Here is a 14,972-nt window from a genome sequence, read left to right as displayed (position 1 = left end):
GCAAGATTTGAAATGCCTACAAGTAATCTGTGCGATGCTGATAGTGGAGAGTAAACTCTTAACTTTTGAAGTAGTATCCTGGTTTGAAAACACCAACTTATATTGAACTTTTTTCTTCACCTTAGCTATAATAGTGATCTTCAGTCTTTTCTTTTACATGGAGTATCTTTCCTGTTTAAGTGCGTTCTTGAATTAGTTATTCTGTGGTTTTCATAGAGAAGAGATGAGTAAGATAGTCTGAGATGAGTCTGCCAATCTAAATGGCAAATTCTTTTCTTTGTGGGGGGGTGGTTAAAATCAGAAACTCTGACTATTTGTAGGTGATTAAGCCATGTTCACAGAAGTGTACAAGTGAAGAAGAGGGAATTTTTTTTTTTTTAATTTTTGGCCACACCATGCCAAAAATGTGGGCTCTTAGTTCCACAACCAGGGATCAAACCTGCGCCCCCTGCAATGGAAGTGCCGAGTCTTAACCACTGGACCACCAGGGAAGTCCCTGGAATTTTTAAAATAATATTTTTATTTTTCATGCAAATATATTACATTTGGTGTTTACTCTTATTTTCTAAGGAATTAATATTGTGTCTTAAGTAAGAAAATGGCATTATAAGCTGGTATGTGACTTAAATTTTTTATTCTTTATATAACATCCTGCTTTTGATTATTGGATGAAAGTTTGTTATTAATATTCCATTTTTCAAAGGCTACACACAGACACACATACACACATAAAATCATACATACAAACAAATATGTATACAAGCACATATATACAAAGAAATACACATATATAGCATATTATATCTTTTTCTTTCCTCTACTTTTTGGAAGACTTATTGTTAACATTATTTTATTTATTGTGCTAGGCTTTCCAAATCAACACTGATTTGTCCTAAGGTGGTTTTCCTATAATCAAGGTGAGCTGTTGTCTATTGGCACTGCTATCCTAATTGCATACATACTTTGATTATATTAATGGGTTTAATGGAATAGAGGTGGTTGGGTCAAGATGAAAATATTTATTTAAAAATAATGATAGGGCTTCCCTGGTGGCACAGTGGTTGAGAGTCCACCTGCCAATGCAGGAGACATGGGTTTGTGCCCCGGTCCGGGAAGATCCCACATGCCGCGGAGCGGCTGGGCCTGTGAGCCATGGCCGCTGAGCCTGCGCGTCTGGAGCCTGTGCTCTGCAACGGGAGAGGCCACAACAGCGAGAGGCCCGTGTACCGCAAAAAAATATAAATAAATAATAAATAAAAATAATGATAAAGCTGTTTTTAAAAGTGCAACTGAACGTTGAAATTTAATAAATTGTTAACATTTATAAAGATGTATTTTAGTGGTTTGGAAAATTCTCCTAGAACATGCTTTTACAATATTTTGACTAATTTTTCCAGTAATCTTTTTCTTTATGTAGACCGGAATCTTTTCTCTTTAAATATTGCTCCCTTGCCCAATTTCTGCTCTTTGGAATAGTCCAGAGTGAGGCTTATCCAGTGGTGTGCTGTTAAATGTTTAACAGCCAGCTCTGGGTGAGGGGATACTCTGATTGGCAGCATTTGCTGATTTCTGTAGTGTCAATACTTCCAACATGGCAGGTTTTAAGCTACTAACATGATGTCAATGGACATGGGGCATGGAAGAGCTGGGCACACTCAGCTCTCACAAGCCAAGTGCAAGCTGGGTTCAACACATCACTGGCTTATCACATCATCGCTCCTTTTTTCACAAAGATTATGAATCATGAATGATTTTACACATAGTGTTGTTATTCTTTTATTGTATTTATGACTAGAATATAACAAGTGCAAAATATTTGTGAGTATATAGCGTTATTGTGATATTCCAAACTAGAATACTGACTTAATATATGACTACCCTTTCTTCTGTTTTTCAGTTGGGTGGAGAGCTTTGGACATGAGGGGCTTGGATTATTACTGGACATTTTGGAAAAGCTGATTAGTGGCAAAATGTAAGTATTGCTAATCATTATTTCTAATTAAGCTACATTTGCATGTCCAGTGATGATTCCAACATTGATATCTTTTATGCAGACAAGAAAAAATGATAAAGAAGAATCAGCACAAAGTCATACAGTGTCTAAAGGCCTTGATGAACACCCAGGTATGTACATAGGTAATTGTAGTTGTTCTTTATCAGTTCTTACAGAAATTCTTATGAAAGAAGAGTTATGTAATATAGAATTTGCACTAAAGTGATGCATTGCTTTGATAAGCTCTTCAGTATACAATGGAAAAAATATTGAAGTATTGATTTCTAGTTTTCTGTCAAATCAACTCTCTCAACAGGAGAAACTTGGGGATGAATAGATCCTCTTCTGGTGCTTAACCCTTCATGCGCAGATTAATTTTCTTTTCCTCCTGTCCTTCCTCCCTACCTCTCTACATCCTTATCTGTCCTCTTTTTTTTCCCTTCTCTTTCTCCCTTCCCTCTTCTCTTTTAATTTTCAGAAGTATAGCATGAATCAGCTTTGAAATCATAAACGATTATTAAATGTGGTCTGCAGTAATACTTATTACCAAAGAATTAAGTTGGAAAGACTTCATTTTTATAGTCTAGAGATTTAAATTTTTAATGAAATTAATGTGAACAGATATGAACAGGTCCCAGAGGTGGAGGAACAATGATGCTTAATGCAAGTACAGTTGACCCTTGAACAATATGTGTTTGAACTGCACTGGTTCACTTATATGTGGATTTTTAAAAATAAATACATATTTGTACTGTAAGTGTATTATTTCTTCCTTCTGCTTTTTTAAAATAACCTTTTCTCTACCTTTATTGTAAGAATATAGTATATAATACATATAACATACAAAATATGTGTTAATCAACTCTGGGTTATTGGTAAGACTTCTGGTCAAGAGTAGGCTATTTGTAGTTAAGTCTTGGGGGAGTCAGAAATTATACTCGGATTTTTGACTGCATGAGGAGTTGGTGCCCCTAACCCCTGTGATGTTCAAGAGCCAACTGTAATATTGAAACCAAATATAATATGACAGGTCTGCAGTTTGAATATTTAAAGAGGATATATTAGAAGAGAGAAATGGTTTATGCTCTGTACTGAAGCTGGGTTTATCAAACTGTGTTTCCTTTTTTTCATACTGTTAATTGCAGAAATTAGCTCTATTCCATGCCATGTCTCTAGCTCTAACATCTAATCATATCTATCTCATGATGTGTGCAGTAATGATAGGTGTTTTCATTCATTAGACAGCGGGAGAGGAACTTTTATCTATGTTGGGTGATGATTTGTGTTTTATAGCAAAACTGTATTTCTGATTAATTTTAATTTTTAATATTTTTGCCTTATCCTTATTTATTTATTTTTTGAAGATGTTGGGGGTAGGAGTTAATTAATTAATTTATTTATTTTTGCTGTGTTGGGTCTTCGTTTCTGTGCGAGGGCTTTCTCCAGTTGTGGCAAGCAGGGGCCACTCTTCATCCTGGTGCGCGGGCCTCTCACTATCGCGGCCTCTCTTTTTGCGGAGCACAGGCTCCAGACGCGCAGGCTCGGTAGTTGTGGCTCACAGGCCTAGTTGATCCGCGGCATGCGGGATCCTCCCAGACCAGGGCTGGAACCCGTGTCCCCTGCATTAGCAGGGAGATTCTCAACCACTGCGCCACCAGGAAAACCCTATCCTCATTTTTAAAATAAACTTTTAGAGAACTTCGTATTTAAGTACTTGTACTTAAATTATTGACATTTACATTTCTTTTTATTAAATTCAGCAAATATTTATATTTTATACTTATTTTTTAATTGAATTATTTATGGATTTTTCATCATTTTCTGGAGTTTTCTATTTTTAACCAATGAAATATTTTTCACCTCCCTGCTTCCTCCAATCAGATACGATTTTCAGGGAAAATATCTGATGTAGAAATCACAAGTACTTTCTGTACTGAACTCACTGTTTTGTGAGAATTCGATTTTAGATATATTATGTAACCTTTGTAGAGTATGTTTTAAGAGTGAGTGAATAAAGGAATCAAATTGCTCATAGGGAGACATCTTTTCACACTGAGTATATAACACTTGCTTTCAGGTGGAGTGGGGGGGGCTTCTAAAATAAGAATATAGCAACTGGAAATTTCACTGGTGATGGGAAGGCTAAGAGCAGCAAAAACCCAGGAACATTTTTCCAAAACAAAGGGGCACGGGGTATTTGGATCATAATTTGAATTTAAGAATGTCATGGTTAAAGTGAAGTGGTATATAGAAGATAATATTCCTACTTGGTTTAAGACTGAATTGGAAAGGGAGTAAACTTTATGTGTTTATATTCTAATTAATATAATGTGATTTATTGTTAAATAATGGATTATTTTGTTTATAGTTTATGTGGAGCTGGAATATATTCCATTTGCATTTATTACTGTCATGCTGCTATGAATAAAAAGTTACTGATACTTGGAATTATAATGTCTGAATTCTAAACATAATTATATGTGAAATTTTTTGGTAAATATATTTTTTCCAGGATTGGTTGATGGTTTTTCCTCTACCTTACTGTGCAGTCTTTATAAAGTTCATTGAATGATGAAAAATATAGGCTTTAAGAGAAAAAAATGTATGTACTAGTACCTTATTTGGTACTAGTAATTAATCATATAATTGATATTATGAGTGAATCTTATATCATTGTATGAAATTGAATTTTTTTATAATACTAAATTGAACTTTATAATAGTGTTTAAATAGAAGAAGATTTTGAGTATTTATTAGGAAGAAAATAAAAGTTAAGATGAAAAGTTAAATACCTTTAAATTAAGAGGTAGTCAAAACAGGGGTTTCTTTTTGGCCAGTTAACCTTTTGTGTTAAGGTGTGTACCCCCAGCGAGGGTGCCTTTTTCCTGAAGCCAGCCCCCTCCCTACATTATCTCTGCTGCTGGTATTAACTCAACGTGGGTAGTCATTCAGCACCAATGTTCATGTAGGGCATCTGACACAGGGATTTAGGGTATTCACCTTTCCCTGCCTAACACACCTTCAGTGGCCTGTAGTTCTATGAGGTAATAATAGGCCTCAAGTAGAATGCAAAGGGAACCTATCACTGGTCCTCAGTTTAGAAAATTTGAGTTTTCCTAAACTCTGGAGTGGATCCTTGACATTCAGTGGAGAGACAGACCTTCCAAAATTGGTCACTATCTCTCTAACCTTGTAATAGCCTTCATTTAATGCACTTTAAGTGCCAGCACTGGTAAGTTGACTATTTCTCTCACAGAGTCAACGGGTTTAGTTTTGCTTTGTTTTTTTAAATAATTGAATGATTAATTTTATACAAGTAGGCAGCAGTTCAGTCTTTAATTCTAGATACAGTAGTGGTAACCTGGCCTCATTCCAGTCTCAAAATGAGCACCGTACAATTTTCCATTAGTGAAGTCAGAGAATATTGCCAGTGATGCAGCTTTGAGTTCACAGGACACTGGTCGAAACTAGGAGATCAGAGAATGCTCCTGTTCCACTCTTGACACATGGTTTAGGGTCAGAGGGCCTGACAGAGAAGGTAGGTGGTATCCCTTAGAGGAAATCAGTATGAGTTGCTTTGAATGGCTGGAGGAGCCACAGGATTCTGATTCCAGAAGGGCAGGTGCTGGCTCATGCCAGCCCAGAGTGGGGGAAGTGAAGGAGGAAGTGCTGAAGGCAAGCTTTATTCAGTCTCAGGTTTATTAGGACAGAGCTAGCACTTTGGTACTTGGTAATCATTGGGTGATTGACTTTTTGAATTGGGTCTAAGTGGTACATTACAAAACTCTGACAATTCCCTGGAATGATTGTCGAGGCATATTGTAGTCTTTGGCCCCATGCCTGCTTTTCTTTGTTTCCAGTTATGAAACAGCCCAGAGTACCACAAAAGTGAGCATTTCCTGGTTGGTTTAGCTGTTTCCTTGTAAACGTTTCCCTGTCACCAACAGGACAGAGAAGTCCCTTCAAAAATCATACCCTGGGGCCCTTGACCCTTCTGTTTGTACTTCCTCCTTTGTACCTGTGTTCTTTAGATAGTGGTTTAAAGCAAGTGCAATATTTCACCACAGTGTGAAGCTTCTTTACGTAAATGCGATATACAAGACAGGAAACTTATAAATAAGTTTTCATAACATTCATAACATTCAAAGCATTTGGATTTAAGCTTGTTATAGATTTTACTTTGATACCAATACCTAGTGCTAATTTTGAGTTCGTAGGTCTGTAATTGAGATTAAGTTCCTTTTTAGTGCTTAGTAGTAATTCTAATCAACTAAATTCTCACTCTTTAAAAGGATCCTCTGGGATGTATGGTAGATAAATAGTACTGTTTTATTGCTTCTATTCATCCTCTGTTATTTGATACTTATCTTCCATAAATTGTGAGTAGACCCTAAGAGATGTATACATCCTTAAATCAAAACACTAAGTCATTAACATAACTCCCATCTTCCAATTGAATGTGACATCCTGGCAGTAGCAAACTTTGGCCTCATTCAAAATCATTCCATTTATATAATGTGTTTACAACTGCATTGTCTTTCTGATAACAAAATATCGTTCAGATCAGAATACACATGTTCTTATGGCAGTTTCTACATGGTATCAGCCCGAATCACCCTTCAGCTTTTGCCTGTTTATGAACTAAGTGTTACTATCTAGGCCCGCACTGTGTAATGTGGTTGCCACATGTGGCTACTGAGCCCTTGAAATGTGGCTAGTCTGAACTGAGATGTGCTGTAAGTGTACAATACACACTAGATTTTGAATACTTAGGAAGAAAAAAAGTAAAAATATCTCATCAATAAATGTTCTATATTTATTATATGTTAAAATGATAATATTTTGGGTATATCGGAATAATTCTATTAAAATCAGTTTTACTTTTTGTTTGAAATTTTACATTGCACATGTGGTTCACATTATATTTCTCTGGGACAGTGATCTGTGCGTTTATTTGTGGTACCTCTTACCAACCTTCCTTCCCAGTAGAGCTCCTCACGGCCTCAGTGTCTGGTTCAGTATCAGTCTGTTCATTTTGTGTGTTCCTGTTGGGAATCTCAGTATTCCTCACTGCTTCTCTCTTTCTCTAGTTGGCCACTTATCTGTCTTAGTAATTATCAGTCATATTGCTATAAAATTACCTTTGAGGGGTTATCTATATTTGATTGATTCTCATAGTTCTTAATGTAAAGGGAATACTTCTATGAATTTTTTTAGGATGTTATGCATTCTTTATATTTTCTGGCTTTACTACATGTACACGTATATTATCTTATAAACATTTTAAAAATAACTACATTTCCTTCAGGGCACTATTTTTTCAACTAACCACTAAAATTTAACCTCTTATTTCCAAAATGTTGTAGTATGGCTTGGAAAGAATTATGAGTGAAGAGAGGAGTCTTTCTTTGTTAGCCAGAGCCATTGATCCTGAGAAGCCCAGTATGATGACGGATGTGGTTAAACTCCTTTCTGCAGTGTGCATTGTAGGGGAGGAAAGCATGTAAGTCTTCTCAGCTTATTTCTCTCATTACATAATAATTTAATACAGTTTGAGTCATATAATGTTTTCATTATTCTATTTTAGTCTAGAATTTACTTTAAAAAAATGAACTATACTTAAGCAGGTGATTTAGATTTATATTGGCTGAACGGAAATGTTTGAGTAGTAATTTTTTTCTCTTAATCAATATAGTAGTTATGGGCTAACATGTTTCTATGAAAAGTGGATTTCTTCATTATATTTAAACTGTTCTGAACTCAAAACCTAAATAAATATTCTAAATGGAGACTTTGAAAAATATACAAATTGGTTCTGTTTCTTATTTATTTATTGGATAGAATTAATTCAATAATAAGTGTGTAATTGATAATGTAATGGTTGAGGGTGCAAGGTCCTTGACAGTAAAGTACATACTAAAGTTTTAACTTTAAAGACATTATCCACAATTGCTAGAGCTGTAACTAAAAGACCATTATATACATATTAAAAGATAAATAAAAATAAACCTGTTTTTCTTTTTAAGGAAGATTAGTGTTCTTATTACAAGAAAGCATTTAAAATTTATTTAAAATACTTTTTATAAATGATAAAGATATACAAGCTGAACAACCAAAAGAACAAACAGAAATGGCCCTCCCTCCTATAAGGGTAGGCAGAGCCCTGTAAGTGAAACCTCCTGCACACATTTAAAAATTGTTCATGTAGAGGTCCTGTGGGGCCGATGACTGTTGCGCCGCTCAGTTTGGACTTAGTTGGAGAGTCAACAGGCACCACTCAGCCCCGGCCCTCTGCCCCCATATGTAGCTATAGTGTGTATCCCTGGATGAGGCCGTGCCTGCTGCAGTCCCAGCTGCAAAGCCAGGCGTACAGCTTCTGCACTTTCCCATTTTAAAAAGGCCATGTTAATTTTGGTGCAGAAACCTAAGTGTGAGTTTAATGTCGACACATAAGATACTTCCTGTTCTCCCCCAACTCCTTTCTGCTCCTCCTCCATCCTCCTCCCTTGGCTTCCCTCCTTCCTCTTCCCCCCTCTCTCCCTTACTTCTTGTTTCTTCTCTTTTCTCTTCTTCCCTTTTCCTTCCCTATCCCTTCCTCCCTCCTTTCCTTTCTTCTTGTCCTTCTCCTTTACCTTCTCTTTCTTAATCCTCTTCCTCTTTTTCCTCCTCCCTCTTCTACTCCTCCTCCTCCACTTCCATATTATTTTTATTATTTCTTGACTTCAGGATAGGTCATCAAAATGAGTAAATAACTCTTAGGACTAAAGTGTCTACGTCCACAAACTGTGTGAGCTTTTACAGTATGCTGGGTACTGTTAGCATAAGCATTCTTTAAAGAAGTAGCAAGTATACTTCTTGCATAACCATTATTCTTTATATTTGACTGTAATTCCTTAGTACTATATGTTTTTGGGCACCAGAGCTTCATTTATTTATACTCAAGACAGAGTAGGGTTATAGTGGTTAAGAGCATTTATATAGTGCTCACTACACAGGTTTATCATTTAGTAGACCTGAGACCCTAGACAAATGGCTTAACCTTTTTCTTCCTCAGTTTCCTATCCTATAATATGGGATAAAAATAATTATCCCATATTATAGAGTTCATAGAATTATATACATTAAAAATGGTTAATATTTGTAAACCGGTTTAAATAGTGCCTGATGTGTAGTAAGTACTATATAAATGCTTGGTAAATAAACATGATCATAGGGTTATTATGAGGAATAAATGAATTAAAACATGTAACATAGGTCATGCTTGATATGTGCTATATGATCAGTAAGCTACTTTTAAAATGTTATTGGTTGCCTAGGAGTAGTCACTCTGGAGTTTAGTAGATTAAGCTATTGTATTGGGTTATTTGCTGTTTGTAATTTACTTTATAATTTCAAATTTTCCAATAGCCTTGAAGAAGTTTTAGAAGCTTTAACATCATCTGGAGAAGAAAGAAAAATTGACAGATTTTCTTCTATTGTGGAAGGTCTTCGGCACAATTCAGTTCAATTGCAAGTAGGTTTCATGTTTATCATTCATACTGTTTTTTGTAACTGTTTCCTGATTGACTTATATTTAATACTGTAGTATGAAACCCCACATGCCATTTAATATTTTATAGCATTTTAAATAAATACAGAATTCTAACATATCATAATTTATCTTATAGATACAAATTTATGTACACCTATAATTATTTCCTTAGGTTCCTAGAAGTTGACTTACTAGATTTCTCTGTGAAATATATAATCATAGTCCATGAATTGTTATCTCAATTGTTGATTTTTATAATTTTTTAAGAAGTCTAGGCAATTGAGTGAATTGTGGCTTTTCGTTGTATTAGTTTTATATCTGAAAAGTTGAGAGTGTCCATGAGTAAAAAGACCAAGATACACTTAGAAAAATCCTTTCAAAGATTTTTTTTTCTTTCAAAGATTTTTAAGCACTCCCAAAAAGTCACATTTAGACTTGAAACACTATAATACCCAAGCTGCATGCCTAATATTCATTTAATTTCTCCCTTTTTTTTAAAGACACAAGAATTTTATTGCTGGAACTATTGTTACAATCATTGCTAATCAAACCTAAGTATTTTTAAGGAATTATCAATGACTGATTCCTACCTTCAAATTAAAAAAAAGAATAATTGGTGTGGTTGGGACCTGGCTATTGGGATTTTTGAAAGATCCTCAGGTGATTCTAATGTGCAATAAAATTTGGAAACCAAGGTGCTAATAGCTATGAAGTAAATCTGTTTCACACTTAATAGTAAAATATTATAGTTTTAATTTTTACTTGAAAGCTCTGTGTACTTTAGCCATTTAATTGTTTCTCATTGTGGTAGGAATGGAAAAGCCAGATCTTAGTGTTAAGTTAATAAAAAATAAACATGGTATTTGATGAAAAATCAGAAAATGTTAGGGACTGTCATATTAATAATTTATTATGACATTTCTGAAGACGGTATTTTGTGAATCTGCTTCTGGTGACAGTGTTTGTGAATGGTGGTGAGGAACCCTGTGTGACTGGTTTCTCGGGACAGTATGCAGACTTGAAGATCTGAGTACGTGTATGGTCACTATTGCGTGGGTCCAGTTCCTGGAGCTTCTGGAAAAGAGCTCCTCCTTCCACATCTGGGAGTGGGGGCCTGGGCTTTGTGTCCACCGCTGACCTCAACCCTGCTCCTTCAGTTCCTCGGTGGGCTGGGGTCTGTTAATCCATTTACCATTACCCTCATTTCCCTTTCCTTCTCATTTCTCATTGGCCCCAGATTTCCTGTTCACCACAGGACTAATGAAGAGTGAGCCTAAAAGAAACTGTGTAGAGAAAAGCTGAACAATTACTTTATCTGGGTTTTCCTCTAGTACTCATGTAACTTTTACTTGCACAGTGTTTGTGCAAATACCATTAGGTTATTAGATTAATTTTGGTAATTTGTGCAGCTTATTAGAAATTATGTCTAGTTTAAAAATCTCACTATGAAATGTAATAGTCCCATGTAAAGTTTATTCCCTAAGTAAAGACCTTTTGGTTCTAATGCATACTTTTTGTATTTAATGACACACATGTTACAGGAATGATGAAAACAATAGAGTTCTGAGTCAGGCAGGCTTGAATTTGAGTCCCAGCTCTTCACATCGTAGCTTTAGTGACTCTGGATCAGTTCCCAAATCTTTTCTATACTTCAGTTTTCGCAGTTGTAAGATGGCAATAATCTCAGTACCTAGCTCACTGTTGATGCAAGGATTACATAGGATATAGGTTTAAATGCTTAGTACGCTGCTTGGTTCATTAGCAGAAACGTTCAGTAAATGCTAGCTTTAAAAAGTAATTTTGGTAAATTAAAAAAATAAAGTCAGTGGAGATTAAATGTGATCTTCACTTTTTAAAGAAACATTACCAGTGTTGATATTAAAATTGATACTTTACTATACAACCCAGCATTTAATGAAAACTTGCTAATGAAAACTTATGTTCACACAAAAATGCATGCACAAATTTTTATAACAGGTTTATTTGTCATAGCCCCACACTGGGAACAACCCCGTGTCCCTCAACAGGTGAATGGTTACACTGTGGTACACCGTACATATAATACTATTCCACATCAAAGAGGAATGAACTACTGACTTAACGCAACTTGCGTGAATCTTCAGAGAATTATGCAGATTGAAAAATGCCAGTCCTAAAAGGTTACACACTGTTGAAAAATGCCAGTCCTAAAAGGTTGCCCAGTGTGGTTTCATTTATATAACATTCTTCTTTTTTTTTTTTTTTTGCCGTACGCGGGCCTCTCACTGTTGTGGCCTCTCCCATTGCGGAGCACAGGCTCCGGACCCGCAGGCTCAGTGGCCATGGCTCACGGGCCCAGCCGCTCCGCGGCATGTGGGATCCTCCTGGACCGGGGCGCGAACCCGCGTCCCCTGCATCGGCAGGGGGACTCTCAACCACTGCGCCACCAGGGAAGCCCTATATAACGTTCTTGAAATAACCAGATTATAGAGAACAGTTCTCTAAGAACAGTTTACTGCTTTACTGGTTGCCAAAGATTTGGATTGGGGTCCGGGAAAGTGTTGGGTGTGGCTGTAAATAAATAGCAGGAAGGAGTGTCGTGCAATTAAAGCAGTTCTGTATCTTGATTGTGGTGATGGTTACACAAATCTATACATGTGATGAAATTGCATAGAACTGTACATGCATACACAGATGAGTGTAAAGCTGGTAAAATCTGAAAAAGCTCTGTGGATTGTACCAATTTCAACTTCTTGGTTTTGGTATTGTACTATAATGATGCAGGATGTTACCAATGGGAGGAATTGTGTGACGAGTACTCAGGACCAACCTGTACGTATTTTTTTTTTTTTTTTGCAACTTCCAATGAATCTATAATTACTTCAAAATAAAAGTTTAAAAAATCTTGATAAAATTGGGGTTCCAACTTTTTTTACAACATTATTACATCATTTGATGTTTGAAAGCTGTGAGGGAAAGGATAAAGAAGGGCTCTTTAAGAACAAAGTCAAGTTTTGCCTAGGTAAATGACATGATTGACTCATTAATTGGAAAGTTTGACTATTGCAACCTTGAAATTCTTGGTTATTTGGCATATTAAATTTGTTTTGGCTACCAGACATTAAACTAAATCTATCTGGTCTTTTAAAATCCTGATTACTGTATGAACTTGAAGGCAAACTACATGAGTCAAAAAAATTCTTGGGTAAATTTATTCATTTCTATTATGGGTAGTTAGTCTGATTTTACTGAAGGTGCTAAGTTATGGAAAAATAACTTTATAGTTACGATAAAATATGATAAAAAGAACTATTAATTAAAAACTATAAATTAAGATTACTATTCCATAGAAGACAGTAAGACTTGAAGAAATGAAAATATATTCGTCTAGAGAATTGATATAATTTTGAAATGATTTTTTTAACAGTTTTATTGAGATAAAATTTATTCATTTAAAGTGTACAATTCCATGTTTTTATGTATATTCAGAACGGTGCAATTTTCACCACAATCAATTTTAGTACATTTTCATCATCCCCAAAAGAAAGCCCTCATGCCCTGGCCGTCACCCCTCGGTGCCCTCATTATCTCTAGCTGTAGGCAGCCAATACTCTACTTTCTCCCTCTATAGAGTTTTGTATTCCAGATGTTTGGTATCAGTGAAATCACAGAGTATGTGGTCTTTTCTTCCTTCTTTCACTTAGCATAGTATTTTCAAGGTTCATCCATGCTGTAGGATGTATCAGAGCCTCATTTTGTTGTGGTTGTTGTTGATGCCATATATGATGCTGCTGTATGGTATCCGGCATTTCGTTTATCAGTTGTCAGGTGGTGGGCATGTGGGCTGTTTTAAACTTTTTGGTTATTGTGAACAATGCTACTGTGAATATTTGTGGGGATGATTTCTTTCTTAATGACGGCTTATTTGCCATATTTAGTGTTAAGGCATTAAGGGTGGAGAGGAGGGGCTAGCAGCAGCCTCTTTCTGGACAGCTGTGGAAATTGCTTGAAGAATTTTTATCAGGATACAGGTGGCTGATTATATTAGCTTTTATGAAACTAATTGCTTAAGTTGTAATTAAGTATATTTTCTGTTACACTTAGTAGTGTCCTTATTTTTTGATGTCCTATAAACACTATAATTTCTTGATATAGTTTTTAAAGTTTAATTTTCAGTGAGAAGTGAAAGGTCATTTTAGCATCATTTAAATTCATTTCTTGTGAATTGTTCTCAATTGAACAATTCAAAGAATTGTTCTCAATTCTAATATTCCCTACTAAACCATTTTGTTGTGTGTTTATACGCTAATGGATGTTTCTTCTTCCTGTTAAGTCAAATGTATGAAATAGCTAGCAGGTAGCAAGCTTAAGTTAAGAGTAAAGTTATTGTTTTCCTGATAGCTAACTTAGGGGGAAAAAAGTAAGTAGATTCTCTTTTCTGGGGTTGCTAATTCTATTTCCTTTAAAATGATCAAGCAGTACTTTAGTAATATCTAAATACTTTTCTCTCTGGGTGTTTCTAAAGTTAACAAAAATAAAAAAAATATTTTAAAACTAGCTGATTATCAATTTTCCCATAAAGCTATTGCTCTAAGTACCCATTTTATTCCATTAGCTATTTAAGTTGCATTTATTAAAATGTACTAGTCAGGGATGATATTAGCAAATGAAATTAAAAATAAAACTTGTTTGTTTGTCTCTGAATAAAATAGAAACCAATTGTTTGCTTTTAAATTGGAGAAAATGGGAGATAGTAAAATTAAAAAATTCCTCATTTTTCTCTTAGTGCAAAGTATATTTATTTCAAAGTACTTTTTAAGGGAGGATTGTTACATTTACTTAAGTCTGCTAATAATAATGATGAAGATAATGTGACTACCTCTGATTCTGATAGGGTCCAGTCTTCATGTGTGTGATTAGCTCCTTGTGTTGCCTGGGTCTTCCTTAGAAGAGGGTTGGAATAATGTGAGTGCACCAATCTCTAGTATCTGTCACACTTTGATTTTCATTGTTATTTTCATTTCTATCCTCTTATTATTATTTTTTCTTTCTATGTGTGTCTTCTTTCTTCTCTTGTTAGAGCCATACTTTGCTAGAGTGTCTGAAGCATTATCTAGATCCTAAAGAGTTTGTTCAAACCCATGTTGTTGGGCATAGGGCTGATGGGATTGTGGTAGATTTTTGTCAGGAAAGGAATCAAAGTGTGGGAATCCTGGAGTTTTTGGGGTTGGCTATTTGACTTTTCCTCTGCATCTGTGTCCTCAGTGACGGCACGCTGTACCTTCCCTTCCTATGGTGTCTTCCTGGACTCCTGGAGTGTCAAGAACACAAAGAATCTGTGGTTTTATGCTACTTGTAAACTACTGTGTTAGTCTGCCACACTTGTATGGGTGCTGCTGTCAAAATACACAAACTCCTAGGTCAAAAACAAAGGACTTCAGTTACCCACAGCCATAGCAGTAGCTCAGG

The 14,972-nt window shown here is 35.5% G+C and overlaps 1 protein-coding gene across 4 annotated transcripts in view; it reads left to right on the top strand.

The window, feature by feature from the left end:
* DIAPH3 (diaphanous related formin 3) overlaps positions 1-14,972 on the top strand; it is a 547,054-nt gene that overhangs the window by 158,478 nt on the left and 373,604 nt on the right. For all 4 annotated transcript variants that reach the window (XM_060287828.1, XM_060287826.1, XM_030830361.2 and 1 more), the window contains 4 exons: positions 1,898-1,972; positions 2,055-2,124; positions 7,360-7,496; positions 9,401-9,506. In XM_060287828.1, the coding sequence (XP_060143811.1) occupies positions 1,898-1,972; positions 2,055-2,124; positions 7,360-7,496; positions 9,401-9,506 (388 nt within the window). The remainder of the gene's footprint in view (positions 1-1,897; positions 1,973-2,054; positions 2,125-7,359; positions 7,497-9,400; positions 9,507-14,972) is intronic.

The sequence above is a fragment of the Globicephala melas genome, chromosome 18 (assembly GCF_963455315.2).
Source record: "Globicephala melas chromosome 18, mGloMel1.2, whole genome shotgun sequence".
Lineage (NCBI taxonomy): Eukaryota > Metazoa > Chordata > Mammalia > Artiodactyla > Delphinidae > Globicephala > Globicephala melas.
Note: the sequence above shows the minus strand (reverse complement) of the source record. Positions and strands in the feature narration are given on the sequence as shown.